The sequence below is a fragment of the Notothenia rossii genome (assembly GCF_949606895.1).
Source record: "Notothenia rossii genome assembly, chromosome: 2".
Taxonomy (NCBI): Eukaryota; Metazoa; Chordata; class Actinopteri; order Perciformes; family Nototheniidae; genus Notothenia; species Notothenia rossii.
In genome coordinates this window covers 80102399-80125079 of record NC_136904.1, presented here as the reverse complement: position 1 = coordinate 80125079, position 22681 = coordinate 80102399, and the positions used below count along the sequence as shown (strand labels likewise).

The window sequence follows — 22681 nt, the reverse complement described above, 5'->3', positions numbered from 1 at the left end:
TTTGATTGCATCATCAAGATTTCCATTAAGATCCCACTCTCTCTATACTGTGCTGTTTTTGTTCGGCTAAACCATTTCCAGCAGAGGAAATCATTTGAAACGTTTTTCTTAGGAAGCAGTCACTTTTCTCTACATCCTAAGAAAAGAGTATTGATTTAAAAAAATTAAAAAAACTATATTAGGGTAAAGCAGGACATTAAATACCCATGTCCTTTCCATGGCACACTATTAAGTGTTTAAGCAAGGTCAGGTTCTCATATCCTCCATTTATTGTGACACCATCGTGGTGCTTTCCATATGATTCACTGTTTTGCACTGGGTCTATCAGGCGGGTAACAAAGCTTGTGTCGCGTCGGATTGTAAGTGCTGTATTCTGATGAAGTCATCGTTATGTAGTCGATAACTGGGTCAACTCGCTCTCTGATCATCCTGGGACACAAAAAATACTCAAGTCCCAGATAATGGATACATATTGACATCTAGTGGTAGGAATTGGTATTAAAGCAGAATTCCTTTTTGATTCGGGTTCAGAAATATGTTTAACAAACTTGATTTTACTATTTGAAAAATAAAAAGATGAACATACACTACAGTAAAAGTCATGCTTAAGTAAAATACTGTCTCACTGGTAACAATTGTATTTTGGTGTGATACAATATGCAGGTAAACTGTATTCTGGAGGCCTTCGGTCATGCAAAGACTCTGAAGAACAACAACTCGAGCCGTTTTATCAAACTGTTGACAATCCAATACTGTGACAAAAGGAAGACACTGCTCAGAGGTAAGCTACATTTCCAAAGGGAAAGTGATTGTGTGTTAGTTGGCTTTACAATTACTTTCATATAGTTGTATCTGTATTTTCCATAAGAGTCAGGAGAAACTGAGCAGGGTCTAAATATCCTACTTCATTCTTCCAAATGTTCAAATGTATCATGAGCTTTATTGTCAAGATAAGAAAACAGAAATATTTAACAATCTTGATCACAAGATTTGAGATCTTAGACATAAAACATAATAGACTCACAGTAAGGCACCGCACTACGGTACACGAGTGATTATTCTTGAACTATTTTATTTCTATTCTGTTATTTCTTGCACAATTTTAATCGTTTTTTATTGTTTCATGTCCTATATATATTCATGTTGCATTGTTGGAGGAGCCTGGGACTTACGTTTTTCATTGCTATATCCAGGGCTGCACATAACTGGTGCGCAGGTACCTAGGCGCACCTCCGCCAAAAAAAGAGCACCGGGTCATTTGAAAAAAGGCGCATTTGCGTACTAACATTGAGAGGGAGAGAGAGAGAGAAGAGATAGATAAGGGAGAAGAGGAGAGAGGAGAGAGAAGAGAGAGGTAAATATATTTGCGAGTTGCATATGAACCTATGATATGAACTCAGGGCCGGCCCGTAGCAATGGCGTAATAGATGTTCGCCAAGGGCGCCAGATCTGGGGAGGCGCTGTGCTGGTAGGGAAAAAAACATTTTTGACCGTTGGTGCTCATCTTAATCTTCGGCCTTGATGTAACAATATTCATAATTAAATAAATGTAACACCCTTTTCACCCCGGTTACACTTTTGATTTGCCCTGTACGATGGGCGCTGTAAGTGATGAAAATGGGGGATGTTGGCTTATCTGGCACCCGCAGCTCACAGCCAAAGTGCGAGTGAGCGAGGGAGAGAAGGAGGGTGCACCGGTACCGGCACTGTTGTTATTAGAATCTGGTGCTAGCTGCTTTAACGGATATAAGAAGAAGATGTGTCTACAATAATGTGGAGGGAGAGTCCTCTCCATTCAGACTGAGAAGCTGATAACCACGGCTCAGTGAGGTAAGGACTCTGAGTTAGATAGTTAACTTTAGTCTAAGTTCAAACGGTTTGGCCACAATTAATGTAAACACATATTTCCAAGGCACTCCTTTATAATTATTGGGATAGACAGGTTTGAAATCATTCCAATGTATACTAGGACAGTAACCAAAATTATCCTTTAAAACTTGAGAGATAAAAAGAAATGCATAAATAAATGTTAAGGTAAAATAAGATATGAATGAACAACATAAATAAAATAAGTTACATTAATTTGTTATTGGCTATGGTAAGTTATTGGTTATGTTCACATACTTTTTTGATTACATCCACTTGTCTAAGATGACAACAGAGACTTTCGACCCAAAACCAGCTGTTGACTTGTGGATGCAAGCAGCTAATCGCACTCAACCAGAGAGAAAGTAGTAGGCCTACATCATCAGCTACCATGTCTGACAGAGAGGAAGACAGTGAGGAGAACAGTCAGGAGGGTAGTGATGACAGCTTGTATGATTACTGGTCGTGCTAATGTTGAATTGTGTTCCCCTCTGCATGTGTGTTCTGTGTTCACCTCTGCATGTGTGTTCAGTGCCGTGTGTCTGGCAAATAAAGTCAAGACCCCTTCAAAAGTTACGGTTTATTTCATTTTAAGGATGAGCATCAAGCAACATCTCCAGGTGCTCCTTTGAGAACCAGGGCAAAAAAGTTATGTGCACCCCTGGCTATATCTACACTGTAGTATACTGTGTACTGTACATGACAGTAAAGCATTGAAGACATCTTAAATCTCGCCAGCAGGGGGCAGTAGAAGCCCATCAGTCCACTGTTCTGGTGTTTCTATTTGTGATCTGTTTTACAGCCCCTCACCTTATTTGTTATCCATCTTAATTCGATCAGTGAGCACTGCTTATTGAACAGTGGCCACAAATGTACTATTGTACTATCATCAGCACTGTTGAAATGTAATTTACCCACGTGCTATTAAAATACACTTCTGATATTTAAGCCCGTGTGTACGCCCACATGCTGGAGAAGTCTCGTCTGGTCCACCTGCCTCCTCAACAACACAGCTTCAACATCTTCCATCTGATGGCTGAGGGCCAGTCGCCTGAGGAGAACAGCGCACTTTACCTCAACAATGTCCTGGCTCATAGGTACGTGGCATTCAGCTGCCTTTGTGTATTTTGAGAGTTCACAAAATCACCTGTGAAGGTAGAATGGCAGTTGCTCTCACCAACAAGAGTAATTGTTTATTTAAATGTCTTTCTTGCCTCTTAGTTTAAGAGGTTTTTACTTACTTCAAAAAAAGCTGCTCACGTACACAGTTCAACTCAACACTGACGATATATAAACATTCATATTTAATGCCTTCAGAGAGATTGTGTGTGTGTTTATGCCTGAATACATGAGTATCACATGTTCACACCTCTACTCATCCATGCTCTTTCTTGCAAAGCGACAGTGGGATTGTGGGTTACGCTAACAGCACTTTTATTCACGGTACTCCACCAGTGTGATAACCACTGACCTGGATTGCTCTGTTTTGCAGCCCCTCTGGCACCTCACTATCCTTTTATGTCTCCATGGGTCTTTGTTAGGTGTGCATGATCCAGTCCTGTAGATTTAAAACCCAATTTGCTCAAATCTCCCTTCCAAACACAGCTCTCTGAAAAGTGTGCCTGGGACTTTTCTACACAAAGATATATATTTTTTAAAAGTCCTGCTGAGCACATGAATAAAATGTTTGCACCTGAGCACTCATCATAGGACACACCTTGCTCACTTTTGTAATTTAGTTTTTATGGGTGTCTTAAACATTTGTCCACATTTCTCTGTTCTTTTCCAGGTATCTTAGTGGAAGACTTCCCGGGGAGAACCCTCCAGTAGCTGAAGCCTCCACCGAGAGCAGGGAGCGCCTCACAGCCGTCAAACATGCCCTGCGAGCCCTGGGCTTCAACAAGCAGGTATCGATTGGCACTGCATACGGCTTCTGTTCACTCTGTTTATTCAAAGGTTATTGACAGCAGGCATCATTTAAAGTGTTGATGTCACACACACTAAAGTAGCTACATATGAGGTCATTGATGAGAATTATCCCCAGGTCAAAACAATGTCTGTTTTTTTGTCTTTATTAGGATCCCCATTAGCACTAGCATGAGCATTGGCTGTTCTTCCTGGGGTCCTCACACACTCAAAACATACATAAACATACATACAACAAAATTAAAACAAAACAAAATGAAAACAAAACAAAACATCATAATATATGAATACATAGCCACAGGCACAGTTCAAATGTACTTTATAATACTTAAATATTTTTTTAGTAACCTTTTGAAATGTACTTGAAAATGTTCCTGAATGATGTGAACCGGTAAAGAGTTCCAGCTGATCATGGCTCTGTACATGACTGTTTTCTGTCCCATATTTGATTTAGATTTGGGTAATACAAACCTTCCTTCTATTGTATGTCGTGTTTGATAGTTATGTTGTGCATATTGCGCTATAAACCTTTGTGATAATATATCTGGTGAGTGAGTCACTGTAATATTTCTGACAAAATGTAATAAAATATAAGTTGACCTCTGTCTAACAGTTAACCATTTCAATGTCTCCAGCATTTCAGTGACTCTGGTTCTGTAGGAGCACTGTAGTGCACATCGTGCTGCCTTATTTTGTGCTACTTGTAGTTTGTTTAAATCTTTTTCAGCAGCACTAGACCATATAACCAAACAATAATCAAGCTGCGACAGAACCAAAGCATCCAAAACGTGTCTACTGACATCCATAGGCAAATATTTTACAATTCTTTTTACAACTGACACACCCCTTTCCATTTTACATACAACATTATCAATTTGTTTAGACCAAGATAATTTATGATCCAGGGTTATACCTAGCAATTTTGTCTCCTTGACCTGTTCAATTTCAATATGGTTTAAATGTAGTTGCAATTTTGGTTCACCTTTTAACTGATGATTTGATCCTATTAATAGGATAATATTAAGTACCAACTTATTATTTATGACCCACTCTGATATCAGTAGTAGATCTTTATTCATAACATTTGTCAACTCTCTTGTAGTTGATGCTGCATAATATATTGTTGAGTCATCTGCATACATTACAATTTTAGCTTTTTCTAACACTAATGGTAGGTCCTTTGTAAAAATAGAAAATAAAAGTGGTCCCAAACAACTACCCTAAGGTACTCCACAAGTGACTGTTTTCATCTTCGAGAGACTTCCATTAAAAAAAACACTTTGACTTCGATTTGTCAGGTAACTTTCTAACCACCTCAGCGTTTCAAAATTAAAACCATATTGTTCCAGCTTGTGTAACAACAAAGAATGGTCAATGACATCAAAAGCAGAACTAAAATCAAGTAGTACTGCACCCACTAACTTCCTATTATCTAGTTCGCCCTTCCAGTCATCTGTCATTTGTGTTAAAGCGGTGCATGTGGAATGGCCAGGTCTGTAAGCATGTTGATACACAGTATTACGTTTGTTACCTTCAAAGTATTTTCGTATTTGATTGAAAATTATTCTCTCCATTATCTTTACTAATGCTGGTAATAAACTTATTGGATGGCTATTTGTACCAGAAAATGGTCCAGCTGGATTTTTTGCAAGTGGAATAATTTTTGCTATTTTCCATGCCTGTGGGCAAATACATTTATCAATAATCAAATTTATAATATGACAGATAGGCTTTGCAACAAAATTAGCAACATATCTAAGAAATGTACCAACTAAATTATCCACTCCTGGTGGTTTATCATTACATTTACCTCGTAGACATTCAACATCTGTAATTATCACTTTTTCTATTTTAAATGTACACTTCTTATTTTTCATAATTAAATCCTTTATTAGAAATGTGGAGTTACTATTTATAGTTTGCTTCATATTTCTCCTCAACTTTTTTACTTTATCAAGAAAATAATCATTTAGATGATTAGCAATTTGTACTGGTTTTGTCAAAAATGTCCCATCCACCTCAAGATATGTTGAGGTGGATTTTGGCTTACGGCCCATCATGCCATTCACTAAACTCCACAGTTTTTTCTTGTCATCCTTTATCTCTTTAATTTTATTTCCATAATACAACTGTTTTTCTTTTTATTTAATGCTGTAACATAATTCCTTAACCTTCTATAAATTTGCCCATCTGACTCATAACTTAATGAGAGAGCTACATTTTTTTGCATCATCTCTTTGTTTCATTAGATCCCTTAATTCCTCATCCAACCAGGGTGCTCTAAAGTTCCTTACAGTCTGTTTTCTAAGTGGAGCATGTTTATCAATCACCTGCATACATAACAAATTAAAGACATCAAGAGCATCATCCGGATCGACTTTCTCAAAAACATGTTTCCAACATATCTTTTGAACATCCTGTATAAATGACTTCACGAAAATATTTCATTGATCTCCTCACAATTACTTTTGGTCCAGCTTTTTGCACCTTTTTCTTTCTCACGATAATTATTAAATTATGATCAGAACACCCTACTGGAATTGATATTGCCTGAGAACATACATGGCTAAAATTAGTAAATATACTGTATGATCAATACAAGTTGCACTTTTTGACCCATCTTTCTTTATGCATATCCTAGTAGGTTTAGTCACCATTTGTACCAAGTTACATGTATTTAGATATTGTCTGCAGCTTGTTTAGGGCACAGTGCAACATATTCCAGTCAATATTTAAATCTCCGATAAAATAAATCTCTCTGTCAAGATCACAAACTTTATCTAACATTTCACATAATTTGTCTAAATAAATTAAGTTTGCATTTGGAGGTCTGTAACAACATCCTACCAACAAAGGTTTCAAGTGAGGTAAATTAATTTGCAACCAAAGTACTTCAATATCAGCAGACATCAAATCATATCTCACTTTAGCTGGTGTTTGCTTTTGAATGTATACTGCCAACCACCTCCATATGCATTCCTGTCCTTCCTAAATATTCTATATCCATCAATATCCACAGCAGCGTCATTAAATGTGTCATCTAAGTGAGTTTCAGATATTGCTAACAAATGAATACCACATGATAATATTTCCTCTATCTCAGGCGCTTTATTTCTTAGACTACATATATTTATATGAGCCAATTTAAACCCTTTACTTGGTAACTTATTCAACATTAAGATGGCAATTTAAATGTTATCTCTTTTTCACTTCCTATCAAAATGAGAGCTGAACTAAAATATACATGAAACACAATTTCAACCACACACACCATCACATACATAACCCAACATTTATCTGCACATAGATTGCTATAAATGTGCATACACACTCGCTCAATTAGACGAGCCTCCCGGTAGCTCCCAAACATTTTTTAAATAATAGTATGAAATAGATTCATGGTAATGTCTCGCAACACTAGATCTAATCAATACATCAAAATTACATTTCAGGAGGAATGAACAACAATAGAGACAAGTTGAAATGTGTCATCTGTCTGTAAATGTGCCCGAGTCTTAAAGCTGAATTATCCAAACGATGTGTTTGTACCCTCATAGACAAACAAAACTAATGGCTTAGTCTATTGAATTTTGTACAATTTGTAAAGAAAGATATTTGAAAAATGTATGGCCTCAATGTTGTCACAGTAATACCTCGTAAATAATGACATGATCATTTCCAAGTTGACAGGGATTGTCCATGCTCCATTAAACAATTGACCAGTGCATAATGGCTTGTGGGATACCAAAGGATACAACAGGGTGTCCTCTCGGTTCAGGCACAGCCTTTGAAAAGAGACAGGCATCATCTGCCCGTTATGACATATTCGGCCTAGATGTTTAGATTGGGATTGAGACTCTTGGGTTCCTGAATTGGGACTCATCATGTGTTTCAATTATCTATCTAAAGACATGTGTGACCAAATGCAGAAGACAAGGTCTTTGATTTATGAACGCTGCGTGTGCTACAGTGTGCACCACCAGCTGTGTTCCCAGCCCCATTATCAGGTTCTATTCTTAGATTCCCAGTCAGCATCTGTCAGCATCCGACTGACCACCAGCTCACCTTTTAATCCAGCAGCATTCAATACACACAGGCAAAGCCTAAGGGACAGAGGAGTAGAGCGATAGATTTATATCGGAGGGCACTAGTGTCCGCCGGATAAGAGAGAGAGTCCAGAGGACAGGAGACGCAGTGGGGGAGTAGGAGTGGAAGTCTTAGACCACCCATTGTTCTCTGTCTAAGTCTCTAATCAGGGGAAGATACCCAGTCCAGACCCAAAGGTCAATCGTCATTAACGCTCCTTTCTTTCTCCCTTGCGCCCTTGCTCCCTTTCTTCTCCTTTTCTAAGCAGGGGGAGTCTGTCTGTGTATAGAGTGTCAGACAGAGACTAATGCTTGTGTTTATCTCCCAGATATCAGTTCCAATATCCTGCATTGAGAGAGTGCACACGCAGACATATTCAGACACACGAAGACACGCGAGCACACACTCTCAAACTCCAACATCCCCCTCTCAGAGATTCAGAGCAGTGGGTAATGGGGTATTCCATTAAGCGTCCTCTACTCAAGGGCAGAGAGGAAGGGAGAGTGGGGCAGAGGAAGAGAAGTGTGTGAATGAAGGGAGGAGGGTTGATGCATATCATTTATTTATTTAATTTCATGGGAAGTGTTGACAAAAAAAATAGAGAACATCACCAGTTCTTTCTTTTTGAAGAGGTTTAGTATCATGAAACATTTCCTCAGCATTACTTGAAGTGCAAGTTGGTATTTATCATACAAAAGGAAAATCTATCTTTTTGATTAGGGCTACATTTGACTTACTTAATTGTGTTAATGCCTCACTAACACCCCACTCTCTCTCTCTTGTCTCTGTCTGTCCCTGTCTCTTTTAGGAGGTTGACTCTGTGTTTACTCTGCTATCTGCTGTGCTCCATATTGGGGATATACGGTTTACTGCATTGACAGATGCCGATACAGCCTTCCCTTCGGAACTGCAGCTGCTGGAGAGAGGTCAGTACCTCCCCGTCACATACCCGTGGTCACATTTCCCCCCTGTGTGTAGGTGGGATAGTGCGGAAAGGAGGGGTGCATCACATCCGCTCAGCTTGTTTACCTCGTAGTCATCGCTCCTCCCCCCCCCTTGTAGTTCTGCTTGGCAGCTTGCCAGCACTAGCTAAAGGCCAGACATTCACCTGTCTGGTGAGCCTCATGGTGGTGAGGAGATATTTAACACACACTTTCCTGCTCACTGTGCCTGGGTTTCCAACCTTTCTCCATCTCCCTTACAACCGCTACATTTATTTCTGTGACCCCTGACCTTTTGTGAGATGGTAAACAAACGACATCAGCACCTGAACGGGAAAGTGTAGCCACTCGTTGTCAGGGAGATGTGATGTCATGGCTTGTGAGGGATTCTGGCCTCATGTCACCTGTTCCTGCTGCTTGTTTATGGGCTCTGCTCAGAAACCTGCTGATGACTAATTGCTGCCAGCTCTACTGATCGATGAAGTGGGAATGATCTGAGGCAGAGCTCAGCTTGTTGTGCTGGTAGGGTGATGAGTAGCAATGAGTAGACATATTTCTGGGATGTTATCAGCGTTTCCTTTCCGACACACATCCTCACATTTAGTGATTAATGCTGTTGTTGTGATATTTTTCATCCTGTCATCACGACACTGTCAGTTATTGAGTTACTGTGTCTTTCTCTCTCTTCCTCTTTGATCTTTCTCTGCACAGTTGCTGGATTGTTGCAGGTGTGCTCCGGGGACTTAAGCAATGCCCTCATCTCTGACGTTCAGTACTTTAAAGGTACCCACACACCGGCCTTCGCCATCACTCGGCCATTATGCCACACACATTAGCAGTTTCACAAGGATTACTACAGATTCATCTTTTCTCCGGAGAATCACAGCAGAGGAAAAACCTTGACACTGTTCATAATACACACTTGCATCTTGTATTTCAACAACCACCATATCATTAATCAAGATCAGTCCTATAAAGGTTTATAGTAAGTGACTAATGAGCTCAGTGTAAAGGGAATTAGGTGGTTCAAATTGGAGGGAAAAAAGGCAAATTTGCCAAAATGTATTTTCGTGAGAGATTAAATGTCTTGTTTGTCAACGGAAATATTTTTTCAGTCTGACAAAGATAGTTATTTTCAAGTCAAAAGATATTTTAACAGTATCTTATATTCGTTTTTAGAGCAAAAAAAAATGTGATTAATGGATACCTTATAATGTCCAAGATTTGTACAGAATACATTTTTTTGTTTTATAATTATAATTTTTTTACATAAATGTTCTCTCGTGGACAAAAGATGATACAGTGGCACAACTACACAACTTCAGAAATATCACTGCTCTTAATCAAATTGTAATACATTTGTGTTGCCATGTCCCCTTTACCTCAGGTGACTTGATCACCCGACGCCACACGGTGGAGATGTCAGAACAGTACAGAGACCAGCTTGCGAAAGCCATCTATGGTCGCCTCTTCAGTTATCTGGTCAACAGCACCAACGAGTACCTACAGGGACAGGACGACAGCATTGGGTATATCTATGTGTGTGCATGTGTGTATGTCAGTGTTTGTGTTTATGCACATGTGAGCCAAGGTTATTTTTTTCAGTGTTGACTACCAAAATAGTTTATTTTGAAGCCCTGGCAGCTGATAACTGTTATCATCAAAACAACCACATATTTCTGTCATCACACAAGAGCATTCTCTCATAGGAGGGACTGCTCTCACATTGTGACACAATCACACATAGCATAGAGATGAGGCTAGTAGTTTACATGACATGCACAAATAGGTATGTATGCTGAAATGGAAAGTGCTGAACAGAAAACGGTAGAGATGGAGGACACACCCAAGTTTTATGTGAAAGCCTCTCACTCAACAACTTACACACACACGCGCACGCACGCGCGCACACACACACACACACACACACACACACACACACACACACACACACACACACACACACACACACACACTCCTAGGTGGAGGCCAATGGAATCCTTGGTATTGTTTATGTTGTGAAGTCTTATCACACTCTGTCAGATAACCGGCGCTCCATCTTCTGGAATGTGTTTGTGCTTTGCCTTGTTTACACACCAACCTCAAAACATAATAAATATGTCAACTACGGGTACACCCCTTTAGAATGTGTTATTTCACAAACACACACACACACACACACACACACACACACACACACACACACACACACACACACACACACACACACACACACACACACACACATACACATAATTCCTGTCCGTCATGCAACCATCCAAACACGTTCTCAAGGTGATCCTGGAGTGAAAGTGTTGTAAGATAATACAAATTATCTTTCTTCCAGTGATCCTGCCCTCGAAATCGGGATCTTGGACATCTTTGGGTTTGAAGAATTTCAAAGGAATGGATTTGAGCAGGTGGGATGATGCTTACTTGTATTACATTTAAGTTAACCCCGAAGAAACCTATCAATGTGTGTCCTCTTTCACTAAAGCCGACAGATCAGGCCAAATGCATTTATGACATTCCCTGAATAATTTTTCCATTTGCCTAGAGGAAATCTCTCTGAACAGAGTGTGGTACTTTAGTTTCACACAGATCTTAATCAAATTCTGACAAATATGTGGGGCTTTTTCAATTTTAGCCCGGACATTTGAGTCTGTAATGAATTAGATGAGGTCTGTGACGTGATGTTCAGCTATCCTTAAATGAACCGACGGCGGACAGAATGAGTGCTCAGTGTGTGAGAGGTTGGAGTAATGGATAGCTTCAAACCAATGTGTATTTGTCCGTGTGTGTGAAAGTCTTAACGTTTTTACATACATTGTTTAGTTCATATTTCTCGGGTGACAGTACAAATCATGTACGTATGCACCTGTTATGTACACAGATAGATCAGCATGTCTGTGATGCTTGGTTGTTTTCGGTATTTCACGGTATGTTATTACATTTACGGTTATGTGCTCATCAAGAATTCACTGTTAATGGACTACTACATTGTAAGACATTGCAGAGGTGAAGTCACTCTGTAAATCACTCTGTGTGTATGCCTTGGTGTGTGTGTGTGTGTGTGTGTGTATCTTGTGTCTTAGGGTGTAATGCACAAGAGGCTAAGTACTCAGAGCTTACGGTTCCTCAATATGGAACTTCCAATCCCCTCCCAGACTTGTGTGTGTGTGTGTGTGTGTGTGTGTGTGTGTGTGTGTGTGTGTGTGTGTGTGTGTGTGTGTGTGTGTGTGTGTGTGTGTGTGTGTGTGTGTGTGTGTGTGTGTGTGTGTGTGTGTGTGTGTGTGTGTGTGTGTGTGTGTGTGTGTGTGTGTGTGTGTGTGTGTGTGTGTGTGTGTGTGTGTGTGTGTGTGTGTGTGTGTGTGTGCGTGTGTGTGGCACTAAGATGTCAGTGGCATGAGTCCTACCCTCCATGTTCTCTAATCCAAGTGGAAGCGAGGGATTGCGTGACCTTTCTTCTTCGGGTCACAGAGAGTGCAAGCGCCAGAAGGAAAGAAAAGGGGAGGGGGAGTTAACAAAATGAGAAAAAAGGAAAACTAGACCATCTTTGGCAAGCGGTGGCATTGCCTCATTCAATCTAACCTCTTTTCCTTTGTTGCTGCTGAACGACCTATAAATATCATCCTGTTCAAATCACACACATTACAATATTCATGTCATATGCACAGTAGCTAAAGTGTAGATATGGCAACATCACCGTCCACCCATGGAAAGTGAGAGTGAGATCTGGATAAACAAACTCGATGATCTCTTACAGTCGGTGTGGCCCTTACTCTCTGACATGTTTGTACACACATGCAGACACAGGCTCTACAGGCGCAGCTTGATCAGGTCATGGTCATTAGGGCTTGTTAATTAGAGCTGTGTTGTACCTGCTCAGCACTTTGCTAATGAGTTAACTCAATCAACCACCTGCTGGGACTTAGCCTTTAATGTAATGGACTCCCTTGAAGACAAAGAATAGACAAACACTGATGGAAAAAAACAGGCCCATAGCCGCCTACTCTACACACCTTCAGATCAGCACTTATTGGTAGATACTTAGCATTACCCTGAAACTAGGGCTTCATGGCTTTATTTTAGTACTTAACGTCAATATTTAGATGTTTTACTTTATTTTTAAGTCATTATCAATTCACCTACAATATTCATGTCATCACATGGCTGAATCTCTGGTATAGCATTGGATTAAAATCCTTTATCCATCCACCCCACAACCGGTAATTGCTTATATTAATGCATGTGTTTTGCTCGGCATCGTTAAATACAAAGAAAACAACCTTTTGGTTTGTTTTCCCCCTTTCCAACAATTGGCAACCAAAATAACCCTTAAATGAGGTGAAGCCTGCGAGCTAGTTCAGGCAGTCAACTCGAGCACTTAAGCTGCATTCATACATAACGCCCCCTTGCCACTCTACAACCAACCAAACAGAGTCTCCTTAATACGCTGCTCTATTTAACCTGCCAGATCTCTCTCTATGAATTGCTTGCTGCTGCTATTGCTACAGCTACCTCTACGTCTGCTGCTTGCCTGCCCCACCACCACCCCAGCTTCCACCTGTAGGCTTGGGGGATAGTTATTTGATCATTACTCATCGTGCTATGTATATCTATGGAGTGATGATGCCCGAGCCTAGTCGCCAAACTTAACTATATGCTGCTTCTAATAAACATGTTAAAGAAACCCGTGAGTTGTCTGACTGAATTCAGTTAAATGCGAAACTTTCCTGGCTCTAAACACTTTCCCCCCAGTGTCTCTCTGATGCTGAGCAGTTACTTTGGACGTAGACCATTACATTTGCTAAATAAAATGACAAAAATCTCCCAAAAACACAGCCGCCGATGTACTCAGCCAACAGCCAATATTTTCAACCATCCGTCCAACTCCAGCCATGACGAAGAAGGATGGATACATCCGATTTTGGGTTGAAAGAAGGGACACCTAAAAAAAACACAGAATGACAAGTTCATTCCTAGTGTACAGCACTATAACTTTTTGCCTGTTCATCTACATGACACTTTTGGGTTCAGGAAAAGTTGAAACTGGCCTGCTGCTGCAGTCTTCTGTGCTGTGTTGTTCCACTTCATATTCTGTGATTTCTTTCATTACATCAATGTGACAAGTCACACTTGAGTCTCCCCTCCAGAGCTTCGCACGCAAGACGACAGACAAACTCATTTGATTGACTCCTGTGCTGTAAGTGTTTTACTGCTGGGTTAGGTAGAGTTCATGTGTCCCAGCAGGAACACTTGGTCCATATTATAGTAGGATCGAAAAAGCCCCTACACAGGGACACCCATCAATAATTTCGGGGTCTGGTGTTTATATGAGTAGTCATTTAATTTATGCCCCATTGACTTCCCCGTTGGTGCCCCAGCCGGCTGTGTTTGAGATCATATTTGTGCATTTGTTTTCTTTAAAAACAAACATACAGCATGGTGTCTCTGAGGAGGAATTGCATGCCATGTGCACTGAAGTGTGTGTTTACAGTTCCATGTGTGTGTTGTGTGCATTCCAGCTGTGCGTGAACATGACCAACGAGCGGCTGAGGCAGTATGTCTCTGAGGTGCTATTCCAGCAGGAGCAGGCTGAGTGTCTGCAGGAGGGCATCGCCATGGAGACTCCCCGCTACTCCAGCAACCAGTCAGCCGTCCTGGACTTCTTTCTTCAGGTACGTTGCTGGTTTAGACCGGTTCAGTCCAGTTAGTGTGTTATGATGTTATTCAACATCAGCAGAGCTTTGGCAAAGGCTTTTACAAGACTTACATTTAAAGTTGGAAATGATTTCAACAAATGTGAAGCTGTTTCTCTCATTTATATAAAGTTACATTACTGGTAGGACTGGTGGTGTCCCATGTAATGGAGACCTGTCCCTTTTATTGCATGTGACCCTTTCACCTTAGATTTTTTTGTCTGTCTACAATCTTTATCAATTATGACCAAAATCCAAACAAAACTCTCAAACGAATGAAATGCATATGTTATCATAAGGGACGACTATACCCTACGGCGATCAATAAAAGTGTCATAATGGAAATAATGAATTACTATTATTAGGAAAAGTGCTTTATGAAGATGACATAAACATGTGGTCTTCTGTTTGTTCCTCACCCAGAAGCCTCAGGGGTTGCTTTGCGTGTTGGATGAGGAGAGCCAGAGCCTGCGGCCGGCGGAACAGAGTCTGTACAAGAGGCTGTCAGCGCAGCTGGACTCATGTCCCACTCACGGTCTGTCTCTAACGACCAAGGATGGCAACGGAAACCCACCACCCAAAGATCAGGGGCCAGCCTTCACTGTCAGCCACTACGCCGGACAGGTCTGTCTTTATTACATTCAAAAGTGTATATGTATTGAGAGGTGGTAGGGCTTGGCATATGTGAATCAGGCACGATTAATTGCTCGTCAATCAATATCTGGTCCATGGAAAACCCAATATATTACACTACAGCCTAGCTCAAATTGTGAACCTAATGCGGACCCATGCCCATTTTTTGAATTCATTACTTTTACTCCTAAAAGACAGTCCAAAAGTAAACATGAACAACGTTTCTCCCAAATCCAAAAAGTGCTAAAATGTTGATGTCATCAAATATGAAGTCTTGCTCTGCTACATAGACAATACATAAATAAACATATCCTACAATTCCTTCTTATCTTATCTAAATTGGAAAAGATGTTTCACATTTCTTGTTTCACAACTGAGAACACTACAATGAAATAAAGCTCATTGGGTTTTTACAAAAACTAACCATCGCATCACAAAACATTCACAATATCAGTCTCGCATTTATTGTCTTTGGAGCCGCTCCAGACATAATACTTAAGGAAATCACAAGTTTGAGACCTACTGCTCTGCTTTCTGGCCTTGAGACAGAGTAGCTCATATTGACAAATGCTGATTGAACTCTCCTGGGCCATGGAAATGACATCTTTGGGTTAGACAAATTCAGTTACAACATCTTTTGACTCTCCAAACTTTAAAAACAGTCCGTTTACAGAAGAAAGGACCGAACTGACCCCCTCTTTTTCACTACTGACATCTTTCTTTTATCTTAGCACAAACATTAGATTCCTTTTCTTCAAAAACATTAATAATATTGAACTTCAAACTGTCTCATTCCCTACATATTGTGTCTAAAACTGCAATGTAACCAATGTCATTTCCTTATGGAGTTATTGCAATTTATCATAGTTGAGGTTATTGTTGTTGTGCAGAGGCCCATGCTAAAAAACAATGTGTGTGTGCTTGTATTAAAGCTGCCTTTTTCCCTTTATTGGAAACTTTATGACTTTTTAAAAGCTCAGTGACAAAAATAAGGTCTTAAGGTATTAAGACCTTTCAAAGAAATGAATAATAGTTCCATTCACCTATCTGTGCAAAGTACTATGCAGCAGAAAATTGCAAACTACATAGTTGTCATTTTTCATAATATTGCTTTCCTTTAAAAGACTAGATTGCGATTGTCCAAAAGTTAAAAAGTGACAAAAAATAGATAACGTTTTCTTTTCAACTCATACATGAAGATGTTGGAAAGGATTTTTTTTTAAATGTACTAGTGTAAATGCACTGAATATCCATGTGTGATTTGTTTTCCCACCAGATTTCATATGATCTCACAGGATCACTCGCAAGAAACAAAGACTGCCTTCCTCAGAATCTCCTGTTTACGATGAAGTGTAAGTACCAAATGAAAAACACGTATGAGCACATTGTGGTGTCAGAACACAAAGATGCACTTGTTTAAACTAACAGCACACAGAACCACTCTTTGTCTAAGTGTGCTTGTGTTTGTATGTGTGTGTTTCATCCCATATGCAGCAGACAGCTCCGTCTGTGTGTATATTGTCTATAGAAGGTGCCAGATGTGGGGTGTTGTGTTAGCAGGACACAGGCAGTCTTTGTGTGTCTGCCAGGCTAGCCTTGCATCCAGCAGCCTAATTGCTATAATTTCCATGATGAGGCTAATCTTCTAAAGGCAAGCCCTTCACTCACACTTGGCGGTTGTCCCTCCGTCTGACCCAGTCGACGCGTCACCACCATTCAGCCACACACACTGACATACACACGACGTGGTTACTTTTTATGGATGTCATCTCTTCCCCACTTAAAGCTAAAGCCTTAAAGCTAATACAAGAGCAGAGTGATCTAAGTAAGTCTATACTCAGGAGGCGGTGGAAATAATTGCTTTAAATGAAAAGACAATTACACTTGAATCTGTGTTTGATTAAATCCTTAAATGAGTGCAGGAGTCATGTTTGTTTTTCTTTGCTTGGTACTCCTACCTGGCACCATCCTTTCTCTTTCCCTCTCCCTCTCTCTCAGCCTTTCAGATGAGATCCACACTCCCACGTTCACACACATGTTGTTAGGCTTTCTGAATGGGCTCGTTGTTGTGGTCGCGCCACGTGTTGTCGAGTGGCATTGTCCGCCCCCTCTGGTTGCCCTCAGATTGTTTACATGGAGACTAACTTTCCTCCTCTTCCTCTTCTTCTGATGCCTCTCTCCTTTCTGTTTACCGATTTCCTGATCTTTCTTTTCTTTCTTTCTTTCCATCTAATTGCTCATTTCCCCTTTCCTTACTCTCCTCCACCCCCTGATTTCCACCAATGCTGTTGCTTCTTTTCATCGTTATTTTCCTCCCTCTCTCTCTCTCTCTCTCTCTCTCTCTCTCTCTCTCTCTCTCTCTCTCTCTCTCTCTCTCTCTCTCTCTCTCTCTCTCTCTCTCTGTGTGTATGTGCTTGGTGCCCCGCAGCCAGTGAGAGTGTGTTACTGCAGCAGCTCTTCCAGTCCAAGCTGACTCAGACTGGTTCCCTGGTGCCAGCAGCGCAGGGCCGTGCCGGGCTGAGGGGGCCTAAAGCCAACCTGTTGCTCCACAGGATGCCACCATCCTCCCTTGTCACTGTCAACAGTGTCCCCCAACAGCCTCGGAGGTACCATGACCTTTCCAAGGTACAGTACGCTGCTCACAGGGTGGTGAATGCACGCCTGTATATGAACCACACGAGCAATGAGTCTGTTGTTGCGCTGTAGCTACGCCCCACTTAATAATACACCCAAGCATCTTGGTTGTTTTCATTAAATATATTCATGCTGTGCCGATCAGAAAAAAAAACAGGAATAGTCCTTCTGTGAAAAACAACAATCTCATTTAAGCGACGTCCCTCCACAGTGCTATTTATAAACCTCTGGGGATTTGATTTGTTTCTGACAGAAACGCCACAGTCATGTGATCAGATGATTTACTTATGAAATGCAGTCATTAAAAAAACTAAAACCTGACAAAAATACTATCAATATTATGTTTTCAATCAATCCTCCCCCTCCCCCTTTTCTCTGTCTTAATTTGATTGCTTTTAAAAGTAGAAAAAGCATATTATACTGATGCACTTTACAATGAACTGGAGAGGCCTGCTGGTTGTAAACTCCTGGGGGTCCTGCCTGCTGTCTCAGTGTCTCATTAGCCATCTCTAGAGAACAGTCTTACATAAGACCTCTCACCTCCCAGATCTGTGCCAGCAGCCTTATACGGTAACATTAGGTATTGTGGCATTACTACACTAGTTGTAGAGAAGGCAATACATGCCATGGGTTGGGTTGTAAAGCAAAGGAAACAGAATCATTTTGACTGAGTAGTTTAATTGGTCTGTGTATGTTTGCAAAGCACACTAAGTGCTTTGCAAACATCCTGCACAGAATCAAGACAAAAGGAATCGAACAGTGTTTTGTCGTCCAGTCAAAGTCACGTATCATGTGGTGATTATATTGTAATGATTCCATATTTCTCTGTGTCCTCTATGATGCACATCTATCTCATATGTTTTTCTCTCTATTATCTTTTTCCATTGTCAGATCTTGAAGAAGAAAGGATCGAGTTCCTTCCTCCAACGGCTGGAGCGCTGTGGGCCCATCACAATGGCTGTCCAGCTGAGGGTAAGAAACACCCCATCTCCCAGTTTTTGACAGGATAAGCCCTATTTCTACATGTCATAAACCATGATGATTGGTTTTATGTTCCATGTTGACCTATTGGTTGGCAGTTGTTTCCCTCAGTCGGATGTTAAGAGTCTGCCGTTTGTAGGGAGTGGAGTTTTGAACTTCCTCTGCATGGGCTTCTCCCACACAGTGATTGTCCATAGGTATGAATGTGTTTGTCTGTCTGAATGTGTTAGCCCAGTGACCTCAGTCTCTCAGTTTCTTTCAGTCCTACTGCGAAGTAGTAAAACATTATATGAACAAAAAAAGTCAATATACAAGTTTAATATATATATTTTTCTGCCAATCAGAGAAAAGCAGTATATTCATTTTCTCTTTTCCTACCTGTTCCTTACAGAGTATACCTCCAAGCGTCTGGAACAGATCTTGAATGAATGAAGGGATTTGTTTATGAAACTTAAGGGTTTTTTGTGAATAAAAAAAAAAACATCATCTCAATAAGCCGCTGGATGTATTTGTTGATTGCATTCAGAAGGAAATGAGTTCAGTCTCTGCTGGGGACAGAGGGGGGCTGAAATGTGTCTCAGAGCAGCAGTACCTTTGGCTTGAATGAAGCCACTGTATTGCACAATCAGAGTTGTGGGTTTTTGGTGGACAAGTCCCTCAGGGAATGGCAGGGAAGGAGAGAGTGGGATGAAGAATGAAGCTGTACCAAGCCAAGCATGAAGCCCTCATGAATGAATGAACAATGAACAACAACCACTGTGTGCCGTGCGCATGCACATGTTTGCAGGGAGGAAAGCAATGTAAATACTGGTGGTGACATTCAAAGTTGAGGAGTGAGTTGTTGATCGTTGTACCCAAGGCTATGCAGAGCTCAGGCTGACGTCAGTTTGAGAAGTGTAAGAAACACAGATGTAAGCGTTTACGTAGATGTGCGTGTCTGTGTGGCCCTGGAGGCAGCATCTGTGAATTCAGGGCTGGAAGAAAAACTCTCTCACACTCACACATCCTTTCTAAAGAGTTCTTTGTTTTTTTGTTTCCACCCCAAAAATCAGACCACTTTGTCTCAAACACTATGTGATCTCACTCCAGTCACAAATCCAGTTACAACATAAAATAATGCAGCCAGAGAGCACTGCCTTCCCATGGCTGGCAGTGCACAATAAATGTTGTTAATGCTTTTATGACTGTAAAAGTACACGTGGGTGCCTTCAACTGTATCTCCTCTCCTTTTTCCTCTTTCAGAACACACTGTCAGAAGTGATGAATAAGCTGCAAGCTTGCACTCCTCACTTTGTGGAGTGTGTGCGCCCCAACACAAGCGGTCAGCCCGAAAGTTTTGACAGCTCCCATGTGTCCACCCAGCTGCAGTACATCGGGGTGCTTGAGATGGTGCGCATGATCCGTTATGGATACCCTGTCCGCCTCTCCTTCCCAGGATTCCTCAGCAGGTCTGTATCAGAGCATGTTGCCAAATGATGAGCGCCGTAAAAGTCTAAAGTCTTCTTCTGAAGTTATTGTACTCTTCTTAAATGGGAAAGGTTTTAAAATGGATTCCTCTGATTTCTCTAACTGACGTTTAGATAGATTACACTCCTGGCAGGTCAATGTGATCTCTGTCAGTTTATATATGACTGGGCGAACAGGTCAAAGCCTTAGTAAAGATGAATGCTTTGTTTATATTATTTTGCCACAGGCCTGGACTATACACAAGTTATTGAGCCGTTTCCGCTCTACATCCTGAACTCCTCCCTTCGATGCAATGCACTTCCGTTTTGGCGGACTGGGTTTGTTTTGCTAGCTAGCTCCGTTGTGCCGACAAAGCACTGATATCGCAGAGACAAAGAGGATATAACAATTACAACATGAAGAAAAGTGGTTCGGGAACTACGTGTGCGGTAGTTGGTTGCAATCACTCGAGAAAGCACCTGAACGAGTGGTTAGATAGAGAGTGCTACGACCACAAACCAGCACCCAGCACCCAGCCATGTTGTTCATTAAATACAGATAAACACAACAAATACTGCATGCATTGTATTTTTTAATATTATATATGAATATTTTCATAGTGATGTAATTGTGTGGGCTGCTTTTATATTTTAATTTGTAATACCTGTTAGGATTAAACATGTGATCTTTCTTGTTGAAGCCATTTCTTTAGTTTCCTCTCAACAATTAATTAATTCAGTGTTATTTATGTACAGTATGAGCTTAATATGAATGATGAACTGTGTTAAAAGAAATTGTAGCACTCTAAGGAACATATGAAATGCAATAATGCAATAACAGTGCAATAATGAAATTAAATTACATCAAACTTTATTTTCACTCAAACAGTACAGGCACATATGATATATTGCACAGCATAAAGAGATCATGTAAATTGTGCATTATGTAAACAACAGACAACTGTTGGCTCCTGTGGGCATGACCTAAATAAGGCAGTTTATTTTGGTTTTATGCTGGGCCACGTCGTCATGTTATCCTCCCAGTTTTGCACTGAATTCGGGTGGGGGAGAGTAACGCCATCTCCAGTCAAAGAAGTAGAATCGTGTTCCCAAGCTAGCATCACTGTTAGCATCGAAATCGCTGTGTTTACACCAGTGCCCGTCTGACTTGTGTTTGTGTAGTGTCATGGCGCTACCCGTGTTTTGGCGCGTAAACTTGTCTATAGGTTAAATGTATTAAAGGGCCCATGTCTTGCTTTTCCGGTTATTACCCTTCCCCTTGTGTGTTATGAAGGTTTTTATGCATGTAAACGGTCTGGAGAGTCAAAACCCCTCAAAGTACACCCTGTATCGAGTAAAACTAACACAGAAAAGACCTGTCTATGCTGCCCCAGAAAGCCTCGTTGGAGATTTCTCATTTTCCATTGTTTTCTTCCTGGGTTCTGTGACGTGTGAATACCCAAATCAACAACAAATGACCGGATTGGCCCAAATGGACCAATCCGCGGAGCACCTCACACACCAGGATCCCTTGGCTAACTAACAGGGAGTCCCCATTGACTTGCAAAGAGCTCCCTGAACGCTGGTAATAGACGAGTTGGGATCGCAGAGAAATGCTCTCCGCAGACCCATTCTCACAGTTATAAACCTTTTTCTTACTCAATATCAAGCCACACTTATTGTTTTTACTTCGGCTGTGAGTGTTTGTGTGTGCTCAGGATGAGTTTAGCTTGTCCTCGCTGTGTCGCCGACCCGGAAACCTGTCCGCCCCTCGCAGCAGCTCGCAGCAACGAGCCTCGCAACGTCCCGACCAATCAGAGCACACTGGGCTCACAGGGAGGGGTGGGGCAGGAGCTCCAACAAGCCGTTTAGGACAGTGAATAGCTGGTGAATACACATACTATACAGAGATGCTGTATGTGAAACCAATGTGATTTTGGAACATTGCACAATTTAAATCTATTCTAGTAGACCTCAGCAATGAAATATGATCAGTAGAAATGGCCATGACATGGGACCTTTAAAACGGTCTAAAAAGTCATTTAATTTGCATGTAACTAATGACAGCAGCCTTCTTTACCTGTCACAATGAATGGAAAGTGCATATATTGAACCAGATGTCACGCTCACATGCAGATTGACACATTAGCACCGACAAGTCACTGCAACCGTTAGTGTCAAAAGGACAAAATGCCCCTGAAAGGCTTTTAGTATGATTGGAGTCTATTGCAGGCCTAAATGCCACTATCACATTTCCCATGTCAGCCCGACAAACACATTAACCAGTCAGTTGTGTGTAAGGTCTCCGTGACTCCAAACCTGAATTCTTCTGTTTACTTTTTCACTACATCCCAGGGTTTCTTGCTAAGTAGTAGGTCCCTCTTAAACTGCCCCTCGGCCTTATCTCACAAGCCTTTTTTTTGCTCTTTATATTCGTAAAGTGGAAATAATTATTTCTGTCACACCA

The 22681-nt window shown here is 41.0% G+C and overlaps 1 protein-coding gene across 8 annotated transcripts in view; it reads left to right on the top strand.

The window, feature by feature from the left end:
• myo16 (myosin XVI) overlaps positions 1 to 22681 on the top strand; it is a 125932-nt gene that overhangs the window by 59214 nt on the left and 44037 nt on the right. For all 8 annotated transcript variants that reach the window (XR_013805757.1, XR_013805758.1, XM_079667284.1 and 5 more), the window contains 13 exons: positions 664 to 781; positions 2816 to 2963; positions 3656 to 3773; positions 8687 to 8804; positions 9531 to 9602; positions 10207 to 10348; positions 11167 to 11239; positions 14348 to 14500; positions 14945 to 15145; positions 16431 to 16506; positions 17583 to 17779; positions 18680 to 18760; positions 20012 to 20217. Coding sequence is in view for 6 of the 8 variants with exons in the window: in XM_079667284.1 (XP_079523410.1) it covers positions 664 to 781; positions 2816 to 2963; positions 3656 to 3773; positions 8687 to 8804; positions 9531 to 9602; positions 10207 to 10348; positions 11167 to 11239; positions 14348 to 14500; positions 14945 to 15145; positions 16431 to 16506; positions 17583 to 17779; positions 18680 to 18760; positions 20012 to 20217 (1703 nt within the window). In the remaining 2 variants the exon portion in view is untranslated. The remainder of the gene's footprint in view (positions 1 to 663; positions 782 to 2815; positions 2964 to 3655; positions 3774 to 8686; positions 8805 to 9530; positions 9603 to 10206; positions 10349 to 11166; positions 11240 to 14347; positions 14501 to 14944; positions 15146 to 16430; positions 16507 to 17582; positions 17780 to 18679; positions 18761 to 20011; positions 20218 to 22681) is intronic.